General features: G+C 35.9%; 1 protein-coding gene across 1 annotated transcript in view; it reads right to left on the bottom strand.

The window, feature by feature from the left end:
- The window catches only part of CWC27 (CWC27 spliceosome associated cyclophilin), a 235,417-nt gene that overhangs the window by 94,747 nt on the left and 112,739 nt on the right, over positions 1-27,931 (bottom strand). Inside the window, exon 11 of the mRNA XM_055144032.1 lies at positions 15,901-16,004. Coding sequence (XP_055000007.1) covers positions 15,901-16,004 — 104 coding nt within the window. The remainder of the gene's footprint in view (positions 1-15,900; positions 16,005-27,931) is intronic.

Below are 27,931 nucleotides of genomic sequence, written 5' to 3'. Positions count from 1 at the left end.
CAGAAAGCTATTTCTGTAGTTCTTTCATTAAGTACACAGTCAAATGCCGGAGCTGAGGGTTGTTCTTTTTATAATGGAGAAAACAAAGGAGACTTCTAGGGCCAACCCTCTGAAAAAATTTGAAAAAATTCTACCCAGAGAATGGGGAAGGTTAGTGACTACAGTAGAGAGAGTTTTTAAATTGTTACTCCTCCCATTCCATGCCTCAATCCCAGAAACCTGTGAAATGCTCCTATGCTGATGTTATGCTTCATGCCACACTATTTAATAGCTAAAATCTTCAGGAAATCTTTATGAATGCAAAAATGTTTAATAAGAAATTGTACTGGTGGGTCTTTTGTCGAAATACTGAATGGGATCAAAGTGGAGAGAGTAAAGTGGAAATCATCTGCCACATAGGCAGGGGGAGGGGTAGGACGGGGGGTTACTGGGGTTCACAGTGGTGGAAAATGTGCACTGGTGAAGGGATGGGTCATTGTATGACTGAGATTTAAACTGGAAAGCTTTGTAACTGTTCTTACAGTGATTCAATAAAAAAATAAAAAAAAAGAAATTGTACATCTTTATATAGTTCAGATATTACAATAACATTCTCTGTGTGTGTGCTATAGTATTTTAGTTATTATTTAATTACAACTGCCTTACTTCTTGTATGAAAGCATGTTTCATGCAAATCATGAATCTATGTTAAATTTTATTAAATGCTCTCCTATCTAAACAATAACGTAATTTTTCTCTGATTCTATTAATGTGGTAAATTATATGGGTTGGCTTTATGTACTCAGACAAACTTGTATTCCTAAGATAAAAAATTTTAGGATGTATATACATTCAAAATATTGCCTCACTTGGTAAAGTAGTCTTTAGTTCAAAATTTTAAGAAATTGGTCTATAAGAAGTCTACTCACACTGATTTACTATTTAAACATTTCATAACTAAACTGTACACCTCAGTTAATGTCACACTGAATATACCAATAATCCAAGATCACCTTAAATTTAAATACTGAGATGTGTTGAAGCTGTATATTGTGTTGATTTTCTCCCCTAATTCTTTTGTTCTATTATCTAGAAAGTTTTTTTGTTCTATTATCTATTTTTGTTCTATTTCTATTTTGTTCTATTATCTATTTTGTTCTATTATCCATTTTGTTCTATTATCTATTTTGTTCTTTTGTTCTATTATCTAGAAATTCTTTTGTTCTATTATCCAGAAAGTTTTGAGCTTTCTAGATAATAGAAAAACTTTCTTTTAAAAGTTTTTCTAAAGCCATTAACAGGGTTATTAAATGTATTAAAGTCTACAGTTAATTTGTATCTACTTTCCCACACAAGTACCATAGAATACTTTCTGCTCTGGGGATTAAGGTCTCAGGATCTCAAGTTTTCCCTGTGTACTGCCTCAACCACAAAACCATCTTCAACCATCTTACTAGCTAGGGGTCACAAACTGCAGACTGCCTTGTTCAACTCAGTATATGCAGCAGCACTGGGAATTAAACTCCGAAACCTATGCTGAAATTGTACCTTCATTTTACCACAAGAGATTATTGTTTAGTTCATTTTATGTTTATTTAGATTCACTCATATTTAACCTGTTTTATTGTCTTTTTTTTTTAAATCTGTTTCATTTTTACCCTTCACACTGCAGGTCTTCTATCTGGGTTCATTCACTTATTCTTTGCCTAAAAAATGTCCTTTGGAATTCTTTAGTAAAGGTTTTACAGGTAGCGAAATCTTCCCCCCCCCCCCCCCGAACAGTTTCTCTCACTACACTGAATATAATGTTCTGTCTCATGTTCTTGCTTGTTGAGATATCAGCTAAACTTTATTTTAAGGGCAGTGTGTTTTTTCCTCTCTGGCTGCTTTTTAAGACTGTTAAATACATTGAAGTATCATTATAATGTGTTTTGATCTAGATTTATTTTTATTTATCCTTTCAGACTTATATTGAACTTCTAAGTGAACTGAAGTCTTTCACGAATGATAGATCATTTCCAATATCACCTCCTCAAATTGAGTTTGCTAATATTTGGACTTTTTCCCCTCTCCTCCTGGAATTTGATCTTCTCTCTCTTCTTCCAGTTCTTCTCTTCTTCTCTTTCTTTTTTAAATTAAAAAAAAATTTTGCTTTGTTTTTGTCTTTTGGGGCACAGTTGGAGATGACTGGGTTTTGCCTGGCTCTGCACTCAGAAATCAGGGCACTAAGTGCTGTGCTTATTTCCTCTCTTAATTTACACTTCCATTTACTCCCTAAGTTGAGTATTTTTTGCTTTTCTGTAAGTTCATAGGGGCACACAAGAAGACATTCTGTGTTTAAATTAATAATGTTTTTAGCCGTTTTTATTGGCAGGACTAGTTTGGTCTCCTGCTCTCTACAATGCCAAAACTGATATTAGCTAAAACATTAAATTTTTGTCATTCCTCACCAAATTATACACTTAGTTTTTGAAAAGACACAAGTAATGATGAAAATGTGTTTTTAGAAGGACTTGAGGTTTGTTGGGAAGGAGGGTGGTGGTGGTGGTGGTGGTCCTTGGCATAGAAACAACGATGCTCACCAAAACATTAGTGAATTTTAATAAATACCAATGTAAAATTAATACAGACTCTATCTACTTAAGGTTGGAGTAAGATGAAAAACACAGTAAAAGGAAAAACACTTGACCACAGTGTCAGGGTGTTCTTAGTCCTATTATGTTACTCTGCAGCTTGAAGTTGAGGAGTCTTTTTTTTTGGCTGTCTTTGTTTTTCCATGTATATGATGGAGGGGTAGATCTGAATGTGCCTTTCAGGATGGTCACTCTGTGATGGCTGTGCAGACACTTCCAATGGAAATAGAGGACACGCAGATTGGAGTTTCTGGTGCTCGTGACATATCTTTAGACTTGTCTACTTTGCTTTTTAAACACATCAGCAGTGTTTTTGTTATTGTGTTTTTTTTTTTTTTGGACGGGGAAATACACTTGGCTGTGCTCAGGGCTTACTTCTGGCTCCCTGCTCAGAATTCACTTTTGACAGTGCTCAGGGGACCATATGTGGTGCTGGGGATCAAACTAGAGACAGCCACATTCAAGGTAAGTATCTTAGTCCTGTACTAGCTCTTCAGCGCCTTCAGCAGAATATTTTAAATATGTCTATACTCTGGTGTGGTCATTAAATAAATAAAATAAAATAAAATAAAACTACTTTTGTGCTTCAAAATAGCTTCTTAATATTCTGACATCTTTTAATTCTGAGAACTTCATTATTCTCTTTGTTCTGTTTGACATTTAAAATTCTTTAATGTAGCCATTAATATAATTTAGGGATTATCTGTTTTTTGAAAAATTACTGATACTTAAAAATTGTAACAGTACCATCTGTCAGAAGTTTTATGAGAAAAATTTTGAAAAAAAACCACTTAAACCTTAGAATGTTGAACAATTGTTAAAGAAATTAACCTAATACCACATAGATTAAGCTGTCCAAAATAGGTTTTAACACAAAATATTCACAGGTTTACACAACACAGTTGGGAAAAGAATATTTTTCAAATTTGATTAAATGCTGCAAAATGTTAAAGAAACTCAGCACTCAAATGAATTATATGTTTGATGTCATTTTTGGCAAAGCCTCAAAAAGTGTCACATAAAAGAAAAACATCTTACTTAAAATAAGGTCTTGACAGCAGTCTGGAATAGTTAACAATTCTATTCTGAAATGAGAATGCTGTTTATGATCAAACCTTAATGATGATATTAGTTTTCCCCCTTGATATAATGTAAATACCAAACCAAACCAAATACAACATGTGTACTGACATCCCTCACATCTTTTACTTCCCCAAAGGGGAAAATTCAGAATTATTTCAATTCAGGATCCAAAGGCTAATCTGATTCTTTATGAAACTAACAGTGGTTGCTTGAGAAATTAGTAGAGGCAGGCTATCAAGCAATGTTAGCTCAGGATCTTGATTTTGTTGGTTTTAATTTAGAAGAGATCAAACAATTCCCACTCAAAGTGGAGTGGAATCCCTAAGTATTAGTGCCCTTATGTTTTCTAAATCCTAGGACTGAAAATGGAGGGAGTTTTTCATCTTTCGATTACATCCATACAGTCTTTACACTCAGTGTATATATCTTACTATAAGATATATATCTATATCTTACTCTGTGTAGTATGAATCAAAAAGAGAAAATTTTCTCTAAAAGCAAGCTATTGGTTAATTTCATTTGAAAAGTGCCTCTCTTTTTAATAAGTGTTATAATCAAATGACATTACTGGAAATAAAGCACACGTATGTTTCTGACATGAGGATAAAAACTAGTATACGAATTTAACCAAGCTTACACTGACAAAATATGGGATGATCTTTATTTTTATCAACACTTTTGCACATTTCTTATATATTTGGCAAAATATGGGATAATCTTTCTTTTTATCAACACCTTTACACATATTCTGATATATTTGCAAAGGGCCTAACACTTAATTTCATAATTGGAAAAAAGGACTTGTTTTTTTTTTTTAAAAAAAAGGAGAACAGTATGGCTAAAGGTAAATCTTTACCTGTATCAGTCAAAACACCTATCTTTTTTTAACTGGGTTGTGAATGGCACAGATATTAATAACAGAAAGAATAATTGAACTACCATTACTAAAACTTTCAATAAAAAAGGGTCTTGTTATATTTCCTTCATCAGATTATAACAATTAATAGGCATTGACTTCCCCCTACTACACTGGCTCTTAACAGTAGCAATGGGTAAGTTCCAAGTAACCTCCAAAAGATCTGCAAAATAATGTAGAATCGAAGACATATAAAATTATGTGGATTAGTCTGCCACTACATATAAAAATAAAATATGCCCATAATGTATGGATTTAAAACAAAGGCCAACAAGATTTTCTTCTGATAGCTAGTAAGAAAATTTGATAGGTTGTCAGAAAACAACACAAAAATTATCAACTCTCAAAATAAAGATAATCATTCTATTCATATTACTGAAAGATTAATTTTTTGGTTTTGATTAAACTATCCTATTCCCTGGTGCTCAGAGTTTGTTTCTGGTTCTGTGCTCAGAGTCACTCCTTGTGATCTTCAGGGGACTCATGAGTAGTACTGAGTATAGAGGTGGGATCGGCTGTGTGCAAGGGAAGTGCTTTATCCCTGCACTCTCTCTCTCTCTCTCTCTGGCCCCCAAAGATTTAAATTCTTGATCTAAGTGTGAGGGCATGTACTTTACACCTACTACACATCTTTGAAAAGTATTTGCTTTATTTATTTATTTGTTTGTTTGTTTGTTTGTTTTGGGGGGTCACACCCAGCGGTGCACAGTGCATCCTGGCTCATGCACTCAAGAACTATTCCCGGCAGTGCTCGGGGAACCATAAGGGATGCTGGGAACCGAACTCGGGTCGACCGCGTGCAAGGCAAATATCCTACCTGCTGTGCTATCGCTCCAGCCCCTTTATTTTTTTTTTTTAATATTACACTACTAAAGTTTTTTTAAGATTTTGGGGCCATGCTTTGCAGTGTTCAGGAAGCATACCCTGGCTCTATGCTTAGAAATGACCCCTGGCAATGCTGGGATCTAAACCAGGGCTGGCTGCATGCAAGGCAAGCATCTTATCACCCCTCTCTTTGGTTAAAAATAATATGGGGCAGAAGAGACAGCCCAGAGGTATAGAGTACAGGCCTTGCATAGATGAGGCTTTAAGATTGATTCCCAGCACATGTGGGCACCCAGTCTCAGAACCGCTGGAGAGAACACTAACTTCAGAACATGAGCCTGAGCAATCCCCCTAAAGCACCACAATGCTGGGCCCAAGAGACAAAAAGGCAGGCCCACACTGCTAGAATGACTATCACTGGGAATGACCTCAGACTCCCAAGCACTGCTGAGGGGCATCATCATCATCATCATCATCATCATCATCATCATCATCATCATCATCATCATCATCATCATCATCATCATCATCATACCGTTGATCGTCAAATTTCTCGAGCAGTCTCAGTAACATCTCCATTCGTCCTAGCCCTGAGATTTTAGAAGCCTCTTTTTACTCGTCCTTCCCAAAGATGCTGCATTGGAGGCTCTTTCAGGGTCAGGGGAATGAGACCCAGCATTGTTACTGGTTTTGGCATATGAATACACCATGGGGAGTTTGCAAGGCTCTCCCACGTGGGCAGGAAATTCTCAGTAGCTTGCCAGGTTCTCCCAGAGGGAGAACTAGGCTATAAGACATCGCTTCTGAGAGCTTGGTTTTAAGTCTCTGGGTGGGGGCCGTTGGTGGGATTACATGGCACTGGGGGCAGTCCCTGGGTGTGGCCGCCTAGCTACTAGAAAATGGGAAATCTGGGTGGAAGAGGCCCAGTCCCGATCTGAGCAGGCTTGGAGGTCTCAGTCCCGGGTCCCACACACCTGGGTTCCTCTGCCAGTACCTTCATGCTTGAGGCTTGTCCGAACATGTAGAGAGGGGCCTTGAGCATGGCTGTGGCTAGGCTCTGGAAGTCTTTGGCTGCCGGGAGCTCTGCTTGGGGTGGGAGGGAAGCTGGAGCTCATCCCCACTGAGAGGCCCCAGGGAAGACAGCCAGGCGTGTGGGAAAGAGACTCTGCTGAGGGGCATACTCCTCCAAATAACATGCGTTCTGGTACATGAAAGTTAGTTACATTCAATAAAATTTAACTTGTTTGACTAATTGTCCTGCTTATAGAGAAAAACTTTATTCTTCCAGTACTTTCAGAAAATGTGGTGTTCCACACAATAAAAATTTCAGATTAAAGGACTCTTAGTATTCATTAAAAAGATTAAAACTTTTTTTAACCAAATGTTAGAATCATTGCCCATTTGCTTTCGTATTAAACAATAATAAATAACTACCTAATGTTCTCTTAAGGAGTAAGATTATTAAATGAGATTATTAACTCTAATACTGATAAGCTCTTGGAGAGTAATAAAGCATTTTCTATAGCAAATTCATCTGTAATACTCCAGTATTATTTTCTTGTGTTTTCTTAGCTAGCATCAATTGATTCATTGTCATTTCTTGCTGCTGCCAGAAAGAATTTTTTTAGCTCTGCCTTTCATTTGTACTTTTTGTATTTATTTTTAGCCTAATATTGATCAAGAAAGATATACAGTCTGGGCCGTGTTCTTTTTTTTTTTATTGAGTTATATTTTCATGCCGCAAAAACTGCTCCTTTAATGGGTCCTCGACATCCCTTTTATTAATAGTAAGCCTGCTTTGAACTTAAACCAGATCATCAGTTTGTTAGCACCACAGCAAAGAGTACTGGTTAGCATGAGAGACTTTCAAGGAGTTAAATGAAGACATACTTTTACCTTTCCATGTAAACAGTATTAAAAACTACCACATAAGGTAAATGGGAAAAGTAGGTCTAACACTTCTTGTCTCCAAGGGGAAAAAAAGGGGAGGGAATGACTCAAGAGTACCTGAAGAAAGCTAGTTCCTTTGGGAAAAAGGCCCAAGTTGGCTCAATGTGAAAATTAATTCTAGTTGATATCAGGCACATCACAGAGTGACTATTTCATAGTGGTTTCTGTTTTGGATAAAAACCCAGATTAAAGTAGTTTAACACTAAAAGATAGATGAAAAGTAATCAAAAGCTCTATACCTTCATAACCTATTAAGCCAGAGGGCCCTTGTATGACTTAATCCAGTATTTAGAAAAAAGTTTGAAGAAACTCGAAATGGCCCAGGGCAATCTGAGAGGTATGAAGCTTTTCAGAGATGAGTTTCAAGAAAGGCTTTAAAATTCTTTCTTGATTTACAAGCTCAGATAGCCCTTCCCCCTCTAACTTCTGGCACAAATCATAGAGCAGTTATTGTTTGCTTAGGAGTTTGAAAAGAGGATCTGACACCTTATCTGCCTAAAGCTGATCAGAATAGGTTCCAACCTGTATCTCTATGTGATGGTGTTTGATTTGATACTAGTTTTGATATGCTGACACTTAAAGAAACCTGGAAAGAATTTAGAAACATAATTTAACAAAGGGATTATAGAGTTTATTAAAGAACCTGACAGAGCCAACACAGGAAACCAACTCTATTGCCAATTAACTATCAATCTTATTCAAAATTTATTACCCCAAACAAAAATCCTATACACAGGTCTAGCTGATTTACAGTGAGACTAAAGAGACTCACTGGTTGTAAACAGGATTGTCCTGCAGTACATCTCTTTTGACACTGCTGGTATTTAAAATAAAACACGATATTTCTTATTTACCTAAATTTTGGTGTTAAACCCCAATGCATGCCAATTCTGTATTTAACTAAGAAATAAAACTGCTTTCCAATTTTAGATTAGAATATCATGTTATTTTTTAAAATTCTAGTTATATCATTATGTTTTATTCTCTTGATAATATTTTCCCATTTACTGATTCACTCTTTTTATACTATCTGGATCCTTTACCAATGGCAGTAAGTCTCAGGTTATAGTATCACTGTATCACTGTTATCCTGTCGTTCATCGATTTGCTTGAGGAGGTACCTGTAATGTCTCTCCATTGTGAGACTTGTTACTGTTTTTGGCATATCGAATACGCCATGGGTAGCTTGCCAGGCTCTCCGAGAGGGGCAAAGAATCGAACCCAGATGAGCCGAATGCAAGGCAAACACCTTACCAGCTGTGCTCCAGCCCAGGTTATAGTAATATGATGTTTTTATTCTTATGCAGAAGTATTATGGTATCTATTTTTCTGACAATATCCTCCTTATATAAGGAATAATAGCTCTTGAACTTTACTGGTTTGATTCAAGAGAAAATGGATGGTTCCATAAATATTTTCATTACATAGATAAGCAATGTAGAACACTCTATATAGGTGTTTAAAAGCAATAAGTGGTAATTTCAATTTCAGGAATGTATTTATTTTCTTACTAGAGCAGAGATATCAAAAGTTGTTAACTTTGAGATAAAAAAGTAGTATTTGGTGGGAAATAGCATTATTGAGGCATAAATGGTATATAAAAAGGCCAAAGCTTCTTTAGAATGCAAAATTTGAAGGATTTACACTAGCACATATATGGTATATATGCTATATACTTATACATATACATGACCACAATCTGTTAATATCAAATGGTAATGTATTTAGCATTGATAAATTGTATGGGGTTCAAAGTATTACTGATAGAAAAGCAATAGATTATACGACAATACTAGTTGGAAATGATCACATTGGACAAGAACTAAATATCGAAAGCAGGTAAAAGGATACACATGATAACCTTTCAGCATCTATATCACAAACCATAATGCCTAAAATGAGAGAGAGAAAGAAAAAGCGCAAGAGAAGAGAAGTGCCTACTGTAGAGGTAGGGTAGGGTGGGGAGGGTGGCTTGAAGGGGTGGGAGGGAAACTGGGGACACCGCTGCTGGGAAATTACACTGGTGGAGGGTTGGGTGTTAGAACATTGTATGACTGAAACACAATTATGAACAATTTTGTAATGCACCGTTTTACAGTGATTCAATGCAAAAATAATAATAAAAAACAACAGAGCTTTCTTTAAATTGACTTTTTTGTTGTCAATTAAAGGTTAATTAAAAGTAAATACAGCAAAATATTAAATATCATAATTAGCATATTTTATTTATGTTTATATCCATATTTGAAGAAATAAAAGGGCCCTGATTTAAAGTAATCTTCCTAAGGTGACAAAAGAGTAGCAGGAATATGGTTAGACTATAAATTACTTATTGTCTCTACAAATCTGGCAAAGACCTAACCCAGAAAACTGAGTAAAGATTATAAAATGAGGGGCTGGTGAACTCGCAATTTCCTTGCATGAGGTCAACCCGGGTCCAATTCTCAGCACATGCTTCCCAGAACACTGACTGGAAGTGGCCTTGGAATACTACTAATCTGGCCCCAAACTTTCCTCCACCAAAAGAATGTTTTAAAAAATGAAAAGACTATTACTACCCAGCAAAGATGGTTTCCTAGAAGATTTTTTCCTAGAAGGTTTTCCAGGTGCTTTTAATTCAAGATATATATTTAATCTAAGATAAAATAATAATAGTTGACAAACATTATACTTGTCCAATGAATATAATATAGGGAATTCTTATCACTTAAGAATAAATGCAAATGTATACACAACTTTCAGTAAACAGAATTATAATAATGCAACAAAAAAGAAAGGAATAATTATTTTATATTTTAATTTATGTCATTTAAATATATAACATATTGGTTATAGACTCTAACTACAGCAATAGAATTAAGGTATTTTAAGTTGTAGAATCTGGACAGGAAATGGAGACAAAAAGTTATATTTATCACCTTAGCACTGTAGCACTGTTGTCCCGTTCTTTACCGATTTGCTTGAACGGGCACCAGCAACGTCTCCATTGTGAGACTTGTTACTGTTTTTGGCATATCGAACACATGACAGGTAGCTTGCCAGGCTCTGCCATGAGGGCGGAATACTCTCGGTAGCTTGCCGGGCTCTCTGAGAGGGACGGAGAAATTGAGCCTGGGTCAGATTCATGCAAGGTAAACGCCCTACCCTTTGTGCTGTCGCCCCCAGTCCATTTATCACTTTATAAATTAAAATTTATCATTTTTATAGCAGTATAAGTTTATAAAAGGCATTCTCATGATCTAATTTATTCACTAAGAGAAAACTGAGAGACACACAAAATATTTAATCCCTAGATTTGTAAAAGAAAACTGAACCACAAAGACTTAACTAGTATTAGGATGAAAATTACTCTCAAAATGACAAAAATTAATATATTTTTAGTGTCTATATTAGCTGTCCACATGCATTTAGTCTTCTGAATTCAGTATCTAAATTCACAATGAACACAGATCTACACTACACACAATGTATCCAACACTCACATATCCAAAAGGGTCTTGTTTCCTTTTGCATGGGGAGGGGCTCCCATGTGGTGCTCTAGAGGGCCCTAGACCCACTTTTGGTGGCACTTGGTCGATCTGGCTGGAGTTTAGTGGTATAATCAGGAGGTGAGGGACTGCACAGTCTCAGGAGTGCTAAGGGCCAGCAGACCCATCCTAAGTATGCTCCGAAATCACAAGGGCTATCGCTGGCAGAGCTTGGGCAACACTCAGGCCTCTGACCCCTGAGCTTCCTCTCTGGGCCTCCACAAGGTTCTTTTTAATACTGAATATACGCTTTCAAGTTTACTGGCAAATTAAATAGCTAGATTTGCTCGAGTGGGCATGAGTAGCATCTCCAATGTGAGACTTGTTGTTACTGTTTTTGGCATATCAAATACGACGCGGAGAGCTTGCCAAGCTCTGTTGTGGGGGCGTGATACTCTCGGTAGCTTGCTGGGCTCTCCGAGAGGGATGGAGGAATCGAACCCCGGTTGGCCACATGCAAGACAAACACCCTATCTGCTGTGCTATTGCTCCAGTCCAAATAGCTAGATTTAACATACAATGTTCAAAAGGTTAAATCATTCAGATTTTCCTACACTACATAAATAATTTAGTTTTGGAATGGGATAAAAATGCTTTATATGAGCCAGATATGTAGTCAGATAGTCTAATGAAGAAATCCTTCCTAAATTGGTTCAGGAAGGGATTCAGCTCAACTGATGCATGAACTTAATAGAGTCAAGGTCCAATAAAACTTTCCGATTTCTTTTCATTTGATGGTCTTACTATGTGATTGCATACTAGGAACCTCTGGATCTATTCCAAGGGCTTATGTAATTCTAACCTTGGAATATCAGCTGGGAAGTAAGATTAAGTTTTGACATACACCTAAGGATGCCTAAAATTCTGCTTTGCTTCCATCATGCTATGCATGGAGATGACTAATGTCATTTTCATTCCTGAGGTAGCAGACTTAAAAACTTTTGGGGAACATGTGGATTTCAGATATCATGCAACATTTCCTGACATTCACACACCTTTCACAATAAATCATTATTTCTTTCTATCTTTTGAGGAGCTGGTATGCTCGGAGGCTAGTTTCTGCTATTTGCTCAGGGGTCACGCCTGAAGGTGCTCGGTAGACCTGTGCTCTCAGAAATCAAGCCAGGGCTTCCTGCGTGAGGAGGCTGTGCTCCGGCATACTGAGCTAGTTTTCTGTCCCCACAATCTTTCTGTCACCCTTACCAGCAAGACTTTTCAACTTACAAAGACCAAAGTAAGTTCAGAGAAAAGGTAACTTTTTTGTTTTGTTTCTTGGGGGACCACATCTGGCACTGCTCACGACTCACCCCTGGCTCTGCACTGAGGGATGGTGGGCTGGGGGATTAAACCCAAGTAGGCCACATGAAAGGTAAACACCCTACCCGCTATACTAGCACTCCAGCCCCAAGAGGAAACAATTTTAAGAAAAAATAGTATCCATAATGTGTTACAATTAGGGACAAAATGTGAATGTTGCTAAGCATTCTTTAAGATAGCAATAATTGCTCATAACAGCAATCTAAAAATACTAAAATAAAATTAAATTGGTAAGTTAATAACCAGATTTTGGTTTCTTCTAAAATTAATTAACAAGCTACTCTTATTGAAGTAACACTGATTATATTACAGAAGTTTCAGGCAGGCATCTTAAATGCTGGTTTTAAATACTCTGGCTGGATACAGGGTTCCCTGGGAAAATGGTTAATTCCAGTTGTAGAGGAGAGAAAACATAGATCAACTTCAGCATCTTATGTCAGAAAGCAATAAGTGTTTAAAGTTTATAGGTATACAGAAAAAACACAGGCACCAAACTGAAATAGACCATGGTCAAAGCTGGTTATTATTTGAATACCTAAATAATGATAGTTTGAAATTATGCATGTAAAATAACATTAACAAGCTCATATCAAGCAAAAAAATAATTAAAATAAAAAAATATGATCTTTCTTACAGAAGAAGTCCAAGTTCAGAAAGTCGCCATTAGAATATCACAGTAAATATTTTCTACTAGTACAGTCTGCCAATGGATGTTAAAATTAGTAAGGGAAAGTTTGAAGATAAACAGGATACCTGTATCACCTCAGAGTATTTTTACCAAAATATGTATATTCTTAAGGGAACATAAGAATATTTATATACTTATAGCACAGCAACTTAGCAAATATCACTTTAACCAAAAGTTTAAGGTACAACACTGGTAAAAAGATAATAGACATCTTATTAACTTCTGAATTGATCATGTCAAAATAAACCATAACCTCAATCTAATAGTGAGAAAGTATCAGTCAAAAGTATTCCACAAAATTTTTAACCAGCCTTAAGTGTCAAGGTCACTAATGTCTATAAAGGACTAAGAAATTGTCATGGATCAGAACCAAAGGAAACATGATGACAATGCAGTAACGACATCACAGAGAAGAAAAAAAGGCATTAATGGGGAAACAGGAAATTCAAATGAGGACTGTAGGTAGTTGCCAGTTTTATAACAACACTTATTATTGATTTTTATCATTATACCACTCTTAGTTATCTAACAACATTAAGAGTATACAGAATTTTAATGATATTTCAGTACATACAGAATTATTTCAAAAATAATACAATTAAAAATAAATAGTAAGGCCTACTCTCAGACAAGAAAAATGACAGCAACCATCTACATTATTTAAATGATCTACATTTTAGGGAAAGCTAATTTTTGTTGTTTTGAAGGGACCACCCAGCAGTGCTCAGGACTTACTCCTGACTCTGTGCTTAGGGAATCACTCTTGGTGAGACGTGGGGGACCACATGAAGTGCTGAGGGTTAAACCTGGTTTACCTTGTGGAAGACAATCACCTTACCCACTATACTACCTGTCTAGAATGGAAAGCTAATTTTTAACTGCCACTGAGATTTACGCAAAATCAGGAAGTTTGGGTGACATGAAACTTAAATTTAGAAAAATGAGTACTAAAATAATGACCTAATTATGGTATAAAATGTTTATTCCATATCATGACCACCTTTCCTATTGTTAGGCTGACATTAAGAATATTATCTTTCATGTTATAAAATAATTCTTTTAAGACTCAAACCTTTAATTCTATTTAGTATTTCAAAGACATATGAAAACAGCATTGTTATACATAGTATGGATCTACATCATACAGTACATTATAGTAATTATTTGCATTTATCTCACTCCTACAAATTATTAATATTAAGGGCAAGAATCTATTTTCAAGTTCACCCTGTTGTCCTATATGGTTTTTGACACATGGGAATACAAACTAATTTTTATAATTGAATTAAAATTTCAATATTAGGATTGATTTATTAACTTAAGGAAAAAATTGGTTTCACACCTTTGTTTCTGGGGACACACTGACCTGTGCTCAGGGCTTACTCCTGTCTATGTGCTCAGGAGTCATTTCTGGCAGGGCTCAGAGGATCAAATGTAGTGCTGGGGATTGAATCCAGGTCAGACCCTTGTAATGAAAGTACTTTACAAACTGTACTATCTCCCTAGTGCTACTTATACATATTTAAAATACTGCTAATTTTAAAGGGAAATCATGTGAGAAAAAGTATACATAAACTTATCGATAAAGTATTTTTCACTATAATTCCAAATCTCTGTATTGCTAATACTGTTTTTTCCTATTACACATTATATTTTACATAAATGATTTAGTTACACGTAAGTTTTTCCTTTTTTTTGTTTTTCTTTAAGTTTTTCTTTTAAAATTATAATAACTAAAATATGGAAGCAACCAAAGTGTCTTTTCATAGATGACTGGATAAATTAAATATGGTATAGTTCTACAATGGAATACTCAGCTATAAAAAAATGAAAATTTGTCATTTGCACAAAATGGAAGCTTAAGGGAATTAGGTGAAGCAAAATAAAACAGAAGAAAAAAGTAGGTAATGAATGACTTGACGGACATATGCAATAGAAGAAAATAATTTTGATGAACAAACAAAACAAAATTAAATAAAGACACTGTTACGAAAGGGCAAGGAGTTGAGGGGGGGTGACCTATAAATGCTAATAATAATGAAGATGATGCCTAAGGCCAAGTTTTACAGCACTATCCCAATTTAGAAACTTTACTTTGGATTACACCCAGCAGTACTCAAAGCTTATTCATATTTTGTGCTCAGTGATCACTCCTGGCAGTACTTCAGGATACTGGGAATTGAACCCAGAATGGCCATGTGATCATTTTTAAAAGGTTGAACACACAACATGCTTTCAAAAATCATAAACACTGATGATATGCACAAAGAAATTTGTTAAGCCCAATTTAGTGTATGTGACTAAAGTAACTGAATCAAACTTCTGATCAGATTCATTCAATCTACAGTGTAACTTATTACCATAAATTAAAAACAAATTTGTTACTTTAGAAAAGAAACACTGCATGTTTTATAGGTTTAAGGACCTTACACTACATAAAGATATTCCATGAACTAGCTTGTCTAAAGACATGTAGCTTTATAAAATTCATAATAAAATAATGACCATATTTAACCTGCATTAATAGGTTATCATTTTGATCAACTCTATCAAAACTTTGTATTTGTTTTAATATTAAAAAAGACAAGAGTTTGTACTTAATACAATTCAAATCAATGCATAAATGTTTATACAACTCCCAATTAGGATCTAAAACATTTCTCAAACGTTTCAGAGCATTTACAGAATTAAGAAAATGAATAGTTTTGTGCATATCTATATATGTTATGATAGTAAGTTTTGCCTGATGTCAAGTATTCTGTTCTGGTTGAGCTTATTTATGTATAATAGTTATAATGAAGTTTACACAGATATACTTTTCAGACAACTGGTTTAAGTGAAAATTCACTCACTGCTCAAAGAAAGTATTTGAAAACAAATAACAAAACTCAAGACAGAAAGAAGCTGAGAGAGAGGAGAGAAGTAAAAGAGGTAAGGAGGAGCCATAGCAAGTGAAAACATAAGATTGATAAAGAGCCTTACCTTCACTTTTTTTTTCAGCTTGTTTTGATGCATTTTCTATTTTTTTTTGTTTGGCTGCTAAGAGTTCTCTCTTTAATTGTCTTGCTTCTTTTCTGAGTTCTTCACTATAAAACAAAAAAGTTTTGTAAGTACATAATATAATATTGAAAGAAAGCTGTCAAGCAAACCCAGGATAGTTGGTTCCAGATATATAATATCTTTTTTAAAATGCAATTAATTTTTGTTTATCCAATGTATTAATGTATATTTATATTATCTATTAAGTGTACAGAAATATACTTAACAGGATATTTTTAAAGTTATGCTTTTTTGGGGCTTGAGCAATAGGACAGTGGATTGGGTCCTTGCCTTGCAGGCCCATGTTTAATCCCCAAAATCCCATATAGTTCCTAGAACCCAAAAAGAGTGACTCCTAAATGCAGAGTCATGAATAAATCCTGAGCACAAGCGAATGTGACCCCTAAATAAACAAAAAAACAAACACACATGTGTGTGTCTGTTTGTCCCCATCCTTGCTACCAAAAAACCCCAAAATACTATGTACATGTTTATACATATGAAAATGATAAGAAATAGTTCCAAAATATTAATAACAGGTATTAAGGGTGAAGGGATTATAGATCATTTTTAGAAATGAGATATTTTTATAGTAACTAATGTTTTAATACTATTATGAAAAAGTATATATTTATTTATTTGGGATCTTTTTGTTTATTCGGGTCTCTTTGCTGGTACTCTTTGGGCTCCTTGGATCTGGATGCCTGCCTTCTCCAGCTCCAGGAATTTCTTAACAATGATGTCTTTAACTATGTTTTTTTCATTGGGGTTATTTTCCTGTGCTTCTGGTACTCCAATGATTCTTATCTTGCTCCTCTTGAAGTCATCCCCAAAGACTCTGATTCGCTCTATAGCCATTTTGAGGTCTTTTGCCATTATTTGTTGTTGTCTGTAAGCTTTGTGCAGCTCATCTTCAAGCTCACTGATTCTGTCTTCGGTTGTAGCCATTCTACTGTTGAGGGCACCTACTGAGACTTCTAATTCATCTACAGATTCCTTTATTTGTGTGACTTCTGTTTGTAGCTTTGAAATTTCTGCTCTCATTTCCTCCTGCATTTTTTTGGTGGACCGTTCTAATGCTTCAGTCATATCCTCCCTTAATTTATTGCATGTCTGTTCCATGGTTGCTTTGAGTACGTAGAACCTCTTCAAGATTTCCTCTCAGAATTCTTTGTTTGAGAGGTTGTATATGTGGATAACCCCTGTTGAGGCTTCCGGAATCTTTTCTTCATCCTCTCTTCATGGAGGGGATTTTTGCTGTTTCTTCATTTTGTTATGGAAGTACAGAGTTAGAACCTTGTAGTTGTCTATCCCTATTTCCTTTCCCTGCAAAAGGGATTCTGGAAGAGCTTAACTGATGATGATAGCCTTGTTCCTATTCTAGGATACTTCCTTACTCTCAGGAGCTCCTCCTGTTTTATGTGGGGCCTCTCATGAAGGCTTAAGGCTATGTTCAGTATCTCCTCAATCTTAAAACTTCCAGACACTCCTACTTCACTGATCCTTTCATTCAGCCAACAGATAAGCTCAAATTTCCCTACTGAAATACTATTATCTTTACAAGTGAGCTCCTTGCTGGAAAGAATATACATACAGTATTACTTCCTTAACCTTAAATTTATTCAACTACGCTTTTATACTCTTCTTAATGTGCCATCAAATCAGTTCTATTCAGTGGTCTTTTCTCAATCATCCTCTTCTCTGATTTTTCTATCATTCAACAATATTAACCACATTCCATCCCTTTCAAAATTCAATTCTCATCTATGTGACTATAAAGTCTCAACTCTCTAGTTTCTCGCTGGCATTTTTCTCATTTCTATATTCTGCTCAATGATATTTGTATCTAGTAATATAACATTAACTATCAGTTTTATATAGGCATTGCCTTGATTTTTGTTCTGAATTTCTAACTATCTGCTACAAATCTCTAAGTAAATTAGTACTGTTCAGCAGAAATGTAAATACGGTAAGATACATAAACAATTTTATGTTTGTCAACAACCATATCTTAAAACAATGGTGAAAAGAAATGGGTAAAATAATTCTACATTATCTACTTTCTAATCTGCTAAATTTCTAATATGTTCAGTTACAATGAAAACATAATTCTTTTACGATTATATTCAATAAGAGAAATAGTAGAGTGGGTAAGACAGTTGCCTTGCATGCAGCCAACCTGGGTTCAATACCCAGCATCCCTTATGGTCCCAGGAGTCTGCCAGGAGTGATTCCTGAGTTCAGAGCCAGGAGTAACCCCTGAGCACCACCAGGCTTGACCCCAAAACCAACCCTCCCCCCGGCAATCTTTTTTTAATAAAATACTAGAAGTTCATATTTATTTTTTAGGTAGGACTCCTTTAGGATAGGAAAATTTCCTCCTATACCTTAACCAGTCATGATCTATACCTTAAAATTTCCTTCTATATTGATATACTGATAATTTCCTTCTATATATCACACATTTTACTTCCTTCTATATAATACATATTATATTATATTTCTGTCTATATTATATTTCCTATAAGTTTTCTTCTATATTTTGATCAGTCATGATCAGTCATGATCTATACTTTAGATCAGTCATCTAAGTAGCACTAGCCGTTGAAAAAACAACAGGTAGATGAGAAGGGATTTAATTAGAGAGCTGTTGGCAGTTTGATGATAGGTGTGGTACAGTAAACATTGTACTCTTAAAGCGTAAACATTAACAATATTACCATCATGTTATCTCAATAACAATAATAAAAAACTCAAATTTCCCCAAGGATGTACAAGTGTAAGAGATTTTTTTGTGTTCAATATTGCCAAATATATAGTGAAATTATACACATAACACAAATCCCCAAATTCCATATTTAGTATTCTACTTAATATGCTGACTACCCATTAAAAGAAAAGTATACTTCCAATACTTTAAGTAATGAATATCTTATTTAAAGTTAAACATTTTTATATACTAGTAGACACCATGAATAAGTAACTATATAAGAAACTTTTTTTTTTTTTTTTGGGGTCACACCCGGCGATGCACAGGGGTTACTCCTGGCTCTTTCACTCAGGAATTACCCCTGGCGGTGCTCAGGGGACCATATGGGATGCTGGGATTAGAACCTGGGTCGGCTGCGTGCAAGGCAAACGCCCTACCCGCTGTGCTATCACTCCAGCCCCTATAAGAAACTTTTAAACTACAGTATGCTTACATTTTTATCAAACTATTTTACAAGTAGTTTTTCTTAAAGTTTGCAGTTAAGAAATCATACAGCTTTTAAATTTGACACTAAGAATTTTAAATGGCAATGTCAATTGTCTTGCATAATTTTCAGCCAATTTCCACTCCCCCCTTCCACACACACCCCCCAGATGCTTTTCTCATTTTCTTCTGTTTCTTGAAATGTGCCGTAGGAAAATTTTGAGTTACATATGTTTCCTTTTCTTATAGCCTGAGAAATATTATCATAATATAAGGATGATAAACTCATGCACTCTGACCTTCTAACATTCACCAAAAAAGTGTAGTTAACGATTACTGAATGTTTGACTTGCTTTCGAAGAGAACTTCATTGTGCAAAAATAGAATGTAATATGCATACATTTCTTATGAAAGTAAATGAATTTGCTTGGAGACCTTGTTAAGCAAGCTGACAGCTAAACATATGTCCTTTATACATCATTGTTTTTTGGACCATGGATTATAAGTACTTGCAGTTAGCTTAAAGACTATTTCCCAACATCTGATAAGAATTCATAACACATGGAAATGATTACAAACCAAATGGTACACCCTTCATGATTTTTAAGTCTTCTGTTTTAATCAGAAAGATACAGAATCTGTTTGTAATAAAACAACAGCCTGACTGTTGGCAAAATCATAATAAAGCCATAATAAAAGTCCATCACAGATTTATAAAATTATAAATGTATTGCAGAATTTTTAGGCTGATAGTATTATTAGCAGGAGTAGAGGTCTAGGTTTACCATATATCTGAAATGACACAATGTACATTAGTTTATAACTAAATTATGAAAATATGGGGCCAGAGAGTACTCAATGGACTGGGTGCATACTTTGCACACGCAGGCCCACATTAAATCACCAGAAGTGTTTATGATCCCCTGGAAACTGCCCGACTCGACTCCTGAGCACAGAGTGAGAGTAATCCCTGAGCACTGCTGGGTGTAGTCTAAAAAATGAAACACAATTTTTTATTTGGAAAATGTTTACATATATACCACAAACACCTAATCAAATTAAATTAGAAAAACTGAATCTATGTCCAAAGCTTCATTCTACTTTGCCCTGGGTAAATGAGTCAACTAATCTCTGCTAATAACAATAAGTTTATAAGAAAGAAATATGATCTCATCAAAAGTACTTAGAATATTTAACAAACAAGATTACCTGGACCAGAATAAATATTTAATCAGCATTAGTTTGGTTTCTTCAAAATTATTGTTCTCACCTCTACCACCAACACTACTGCACTTAGTCTATATATATATGCATACATATACATATATATACACACACACACACATATAAATAAATTAAATCAATTAATGACAAAATGAGATCTCAGTTTAGCTACAGAGACTAAAAATCACTTCTTTACCTTGTATAAATTTCACACACTTAATGATAAGTCTTTATGACTGGTGCACAACTTGTATTAAACACCATATGCTACAAAAATGAGAATTACGACAATTTTTTAAAACAAAAAAAAAAAATCCCCAAATTCCCAGATCCTACTTTCTGGTTACTATACACTAGAACTAACTTACTTATTTTTTTAATTACAATTTATTTGGCAAGTTCAGGAATAAGCAAGCCAACAAAAAATGTACAATAGTCAACAAAAAATGTACAATTACAAATTCTATAAGGGGGAAACAAAAAACAGATTATTTTAATCTAAGTGAGAATAAAAGACATCTATCAAAAAATAAAATTTAGGCCCACCCCCCACAGTTGCCACTGTCAACTCACCCACTGGTCCTGCTCTTCAAATTCACAAACTAAATCTCCAAGGAGATGCATGCCAAACAGCTGAAATTCATGGAAACATCAGTACCCCCATCTGAAAACGCTGGAATGCCCTTGGGAGAGGGGTGGGCTGAGTCTCGGCTCTGCCGAAGCCCCAGCAGCCGCACACCACGGCTGATGCCATGCTGCCTATGACCTAACTCTACAGCTTAACTAAAAGTTTCTGCAGACTCATCCTTGCTTTACAGATTGTGAAGTTTCTGGACTGCATAGCAGGGAATGTGACTGCACAACTCTTCCAAATTTCACAGTCCTGAAATTTCAGGAGCACACCAAATTAGATGAGAAAGTAACATAGAAGCCAACTAAATTCAACAAACAAAAACAATAACACGGAAAGCTCAACAGAAGTGATGAACAGCTTAGTAAATCCTCAAAGACTTACCCTTGAAATGAGATAGAACAATTTTCACAAATTTTCTTTTACTTAACTATTTTTGTAATTCCTTTTGCCATTTCTTTGTAACAAGCGATGTGAAACAAATTACTGTGTGCCTATTAAGCAGGCAGGCTTGGGGATGGCTGGGAAAATGTGGGGACAATGGTGAAGGGAAGGTCACTCAGATGATGGGATTGGTGTTGAAACATCAAACAACTGTATTATGAACAGCTATGTAAACCATTGTAGTTAAATAAAGTAAAAACTAATAAAAATAAAATAAATAAAGTAAAATTTAATATGAGCAATAATACTTTTCAAGTCATATAAATCTGGCCCACAAATATACAGGAATATAAAGACTACTTTTATATTCCTAGCCATAAGTTTGCTATAATTTGTAAAAAAAAGAAAAATCTAAATGCAACTGCATAGTCTTTTTTTTTTTCCTTTGTTTTTGGGGTTATACCCGGAGATGCTCAGGGGTTAAGTCCTGGCTCTTGCACTCAGGACTTAACCTGGCAGTGTTCAGGGAACCATATGGGATGCTGGGGATCGAACCAAGTTTGGCCACACGCAAAGCAAATGCCCTCCCTGCTGTATTGTCACTCCGGCCCTGCATACAGTCTTTATGTTGCATGAGTCCATAACTATTTTCAACTCACAGTATATCCATCTATTTTCTCTGTCAGTGAAAAATAACTTGAATTTTAAATGCTTTACTCTTATAAATTGGAATTTATTAATTTATGCTGTTGTTTTTGATCATTTTGTCTTTGATACAATGCATTTTTCCTATGTTAGAACTATGTATTTTGCATTACTTGTCCTACTTTAATTTCATTGAATCTGAATGGTTCAGATTGAAAAAATAAAAAATGTTTTAATTAATTTCAGAAAATTCTCAGACATTATTTCTTAAAATTTTGTGTCAATCTGAGTTGAAAATAGTTATGGACTCATGCAACATAAAGTAAGTCTTTAAATACGTTCATTAAAGAAAATAAGTAATGGATAGATATATCAATAAGTGGATATGTATTAACTAGCCTAATGAGTCCCAAAATACTAAACAACAAATTAAAGTCTGTGATTTTTTATTTTGGAGGGGTAGGGAGTTGGCACACCCAGCAGTGCTCAGGACTTACTCTGAACTCAATGCTCAGGAATCACTCCTGGTGGGTTCAGGGTGCCAGGGATTAAACCAGGGTTAGCCACGTGCAAATCAAACACCCTACCCACTACACTATCACTCTGGCTTCTAAACCTGGAATGCTTTTTTATTAAGTTAATGTAGACTCCGTCCTTACCAAAATTCCGGCATTCTTATGAATGACGACAGATGATCATAAATGTTGTTAATTGTAAAAAGAAAACACACTACTTTCTTGGTTTTGGATGGTGTTCAATAGCTACTCCCAGATCACTGCTTGTAGCAATGCTGAAATGTGACCATGTAGGGTTCAAATCCTGGCCCCAGAAAGAAAGCCAAGTGTGTTAGCTCTTTAAACTATCTCCGGGCTTGAGAAATTCATGCATATAAAAACTGAAAGAAACAGCAAATTTTTTTTAAAGGATCCTAAGAGCACTTCAAAGATGTGTGAAATTCCACAGTAACCAGAAAATGCTACACTGGGTATAATGTACAAGACAACTTAATTACCTGTGCAGAGGGTACAAAGAATCCAGGAGTAAAGAGGAATACTGGCAACGGCAAGGCAAGGAAAAAAAAAGACTGAAACACTGAGCAACCATGCGTGGAAGATGGTTTTGCCCATTGCTCAGAAGGCAGTGCTGTGGTTTCAAGAAAAGGTCACCAAATGTGGGTCTCAGTGCTGTGCACCCTGAGCCTCCAATCTACCTTGCCATCACAAGAAATGCCTGCCAAAGACCGAGCAGCCACGCCTGGGAAACGGGCTCCATCCAAAGGCCAGAGGATGTGCCATAGTAGGCCAGAAATGACAGAACTTTGGGATGAATTCAAGAGGAACAACATAAGAATCATCAGGGTCCCAGAGGGCCAAAAAGGCAACCCTGATGAAGAAGCAACAAAGCCATCACTTCTGATAAGTTCCCAGAGGTGGAGAGTGCATGTATCCAGATCCAGGAGGCATAAAAGTAAGATCAAAGAAGGAAATTACATACAATGGAGTGTCTTTAAGACTTACAGCAGATCTATCAAACAAAACCCTTTGGACCCAAGGAAAATGGTGAGATATAGTGAAAAAACTCAACGATATGAATGCTTCACCAAGAGTACTTCACCTAGTCAGATTCTCATTCAGATTTGAAGGAATCAAATGCAACTTCACAGATCAAAATTAACCCTGGAACTTCATAGACTCAAAATTATTTTTACCAGAAAAACAAGACGTCTTCAAAATAAGTCCCACAAACACACCAAACTTCTCTAAGATGGCACAAAATTCCAAGATAATAATCTCTCCCGGGGCTGGAGCAATAGCACAGCGGGTAGGGCATTTGCCTTGCATGGGCGGCCGACCCGGGTTTGATTCCCAGCATCCCATATGGTCCCCTGAGTACTGCCAGGAGTAATTCCTGAGTGTATGAGCCAGGAGTAACCCCTGTGCAACACCGGGTGTGACCCAAAAAGCAAAAATAAATAAATAAATAAATAAATAAATAAATAAATAAATAAATAAATAATCTCTCCCAATGTCAATGGTAAATACACCAATTAAGAGACACAGTGGCAAGATGGATTAGAAAATTGAACCCAACATTTTGCTTCCTGCAAAAAATACATTTGAATAGTCAGAGCAAAATTAGCTTCAAAAAGGTTCCAAGACTGGGGCTGATACCGGCTCGCACTCCACCGAGATTCGACCCAGGTGGCCATGCTTTTGCAAGGCCGCTTTGCTGCTGAACGACCAAGATCCAGAGGCCAGCTACACTACTTGTGGTCCCAGTAAGTGCTTGCAGCCATGTCTCTAGACTGTGAACTAAGCCTCAGCCCCATGCTGCCCCAGGAAGGGAAATGATGCAATTTCCAACATAAATCTCCCTGGACTTAATTACTAAAATACAGAAATCCTAAACCACGCGACTTCATAGCTCTTCATTCTCATCAATGGAAAACTAATTGTCAAATGCTTCCTTGTCAGTAGGGCCATATTTTTGGGGGGTAAACTCCAACAATAGTGAGTTGTGTGTTGAAACTCCAACAACAATAGTGAGTTCTGCATTGAAATATAGAATGTAATCAAGGTAAAGAGAAAATGAAGTGAAATTTATCAAGTTATGCAGGCGAGGGTGAGGGGGTGGGGGTGGGAGGTATACTGGAGTTTTTTGGTGGTGGAATATGGGCACTGGTGAAAGGACAGGTGTTTGAGCATTGTATAACTGAGACATAAGCCTGAGAACTTTGTAACTTTCCACATGATGATTCAATAAAATTAATTTACAAAAAAAAAAAAAAAGGTTCCAAGAGACAGCGAAGGTCATTTCTTAATCAAGGGATTTATACAGAAGGAAGAACTCAAACTCTTAAGTATATATACACCCGAGAGACCAGCAAAATAATTAAAACATCTGCTAAAAGACTTGAAAAAATACAGGATGTTAACATAATGTGGTTACAGACCTAACACTACTGTCACCTCTCAACAGATCAACCTAACACTGAGTAAAAAAATACTTGCTTTGAAGGAAGAAATGGAAGTGAATTGTGTGTTGTGTGTGTGTATGTGTGTCTTTTCACACCCCAAAGTTGAATACACATTCTCCACATCCTCCAATGCATAAGGGACATTATATAACACCATATACTATGACACAAAACATACCTCTACAAAGTGAAGAGGAGAGAAATTGTATTAACAATGTTCTTAGCCCATAATGCACTGAAAACAGAAGTGAATTACAAACAGTATTGGAGAAATAACTTTAACACCTGGAAACTAAACAGGTTACTATTTAACAATCATTGGGCCAGAAAAGAAATCTGTGAGGAAATCAAAAGATTCCTGGAAACAAATGACCTACCAGAACTTATGGAATACAGCAAAAGCAGAGTTATGAGGACAATTCATAGCTCTGCAAGCCTTCATCAGAAAGGAAGAAAAGGTCCACATAAATAACTTGACTGCACAAATTAGGAAACTAGAAAATAACCAACAAATGTAGGACCAAGCAGGCAGGAGGAAAAAAGAATAATGAAACTTAGAGCAGAAATTAATGAAGTGGAATCCATAGACCAATTAAACCAAAAGCTGAAAAAAATATTATTATTGAAAAAATAAACAAGATCAATAAACCACAAGTAAGACTCACAAAGAAAGAGAATCCTAAAAATCAAAACAGAAAGAAAGTGGGGCATCACAACAGATACGACAGAAATTCAAAGGATCATCAGATTACTTTGAAAATCTTTATGCCACAAAATGAGAAAACCAGGGCCAGAGCTATAGTACAGTGTAGGGTAGGGCGCTTGCCTTGCACATGGCTGACCTGCTTTTGATTCCCAGTATCCTATATGGTCCCCTGAGCACCATTAGGAATAATTCCTGAGTGCAGAGTCAGGAGTAATTCCTGAGCATCACCAGGTATGGTCTAAAAACAAACAAACAAAAAAATCCTCAAAAAACCAAGAATGAAAAAGGCTGAAAGGTATTTGGCTGACAGCACAATCGGATTCACAATGTGACATGGCCGCTAATAAAAGATATACATGCTTATCCACCATATTTAGAGAAACACAGTATCTAAAACATAGAATGTGACAGTTCACTTTTACTGCATGGTGATCAACATAAATATGATAATTTCAACTAATTTCATACTTGATGGATTTAAGTGAACAAGGAATGTTTTACAGAGGATGAAGGATGTTTTTACATGGAATAATCACACAAGCCAGAATTAAACTCACAATGAAAAGAAATTAGGTTCACTTTAAATGGATTAAAAGAGGCAGAAGGAGAACTAAAGAATGGAATTAACAGAGGGACAGATTAGCTCAATAAGTAAATAAGTAAATCATTACCATCTGGTATAGTAATGGAATTCTTGTAGTTTCAAATGTTTAGGCATTAGTTGATGGACTATTTCAGAGATGATTAAAGGATGAGTGGATGAACTGTGTAACACTAATAACCCTTGCAAATTGAGATGCTATGATTCTATGAAAAACAGAAATCACTAATATTTAGTTACAAAAGAAATTAGATGTTCACAAAAAATATGTATCTTTTGTACCTATAACCATAGAGTAGAACAGAAAACAAAAATCCATGTACCAACAAATACCAAATTACTACTATCATGATTTACATGATACCTCAATTAAAGAAACTAAAATAAAATTTGTCCTAGCTTACTGTTCTAGTAGAAAGCTGAGTCTCCGTACAAATGCTGGCCAGATCAAGGTCCAAGTACTGTAGACCTTGCAACTCTGTGATTCAATTGCATTTATGAAACTCTATAAAACTTCAGATAGGGTAACACTTTAGGCTTAAATGTGATATCATTTCTTTCTTGTTACTGTACTCCTTAAGTTCCAAATCCATATTCCATAACTATTCTGAGTTTCCTCATGACTTAGCTCAGCTTTTTCACCAGCTGTACTCTCAGTGCCTCACTCCTTGCATACATGGCACACATTCCAAAATTCTTTAAAATGTATCCATGATCTTTGACACCTATTCCACACGTTCTGAACACGTCTACTTCCCTTCTCCTCATAACTTGTATTTATCCTTCTGATCTCAGCTTTCATAAAATTTCTTCTACAAAGACTTCTGCAGTCACTACGCTGGTATGCAAGAACCCTACATTTATCCTTCCTATCACGCTTAAATAGTTTAACTTCCCATTATTTCTTTGTAATTTTTTTAAATTTATTTATTTTTAATTAGTGAATCACCGTGAGGGTACAGTTACAGATTTATACACTTTTGTGCTTATGCTTCCCTCATACAAAGTTTGGGAACCCATCCCTTCACCAGTACCATTCTCCACCACCAGTAAACCCAGCATCCCTCCCACCCTCCCCAATCCCATCTCCCCCCACCCCACCCTGCCACTATGGCAGGGCATCCCCTTCTGTCCTCTCTCTCAATTAGCTGTTGAGGTTTGCAATAAAGGTGTTGAGTGGCCACAGTGCTCAGTCTCTAGCCCTCATTCATCCCGAAACTCCCTTCCCCCACATGGCCTTCAACTACATTATAGTTGGTGATCCCTTCTCTGAGTTGCCCTTTCCCCAGAATGTGAGCTCAGTTTCCAAGCCATGGAGTCAACCTCCTGGTACTTATTTCTATGATTCTTGGGTGTTAGTCTCCCACTCTGTTATTCTATATGCCATAGATAAGTGCAATGTTTCTATGTCTGTCTCTCTCTTTCTGACTCATTTCACTTAGCATGAAACTTTTCATGCCGATCCACTTGAATACAAAATTCATGACCTCCTTTTTTCGAACAGCTGCGTAATATTCCATTGTATAGATGTACCAAAGTTTCCTCAACCAGTCATCCGTTCTAGGGCATTCAGGTTTTTTCCAGATTCTGGCTATTGTAAACAGTGCTGCAAT

Source organism: Sorex araneus, chromosome 1, assembly GCF_027595985.1.
Source record: "Sorex araneus isolate mSorAra2 chromosome 1, mSorAra2.pri, whole genome shotgun sequence".
NCBI classification, from domain to species: domain Eukaryota; kingdom Metazoa; phylum Chordata; class Mammalia; order Eulipotyphla; family Soricidae; genus Sorex; species Sorex araneus.
The sequence above is the reverse complement of the archived record's forward strand: the minus strand, read 5'-3'. Positions and strand labels throughout refer to the sequence as shown.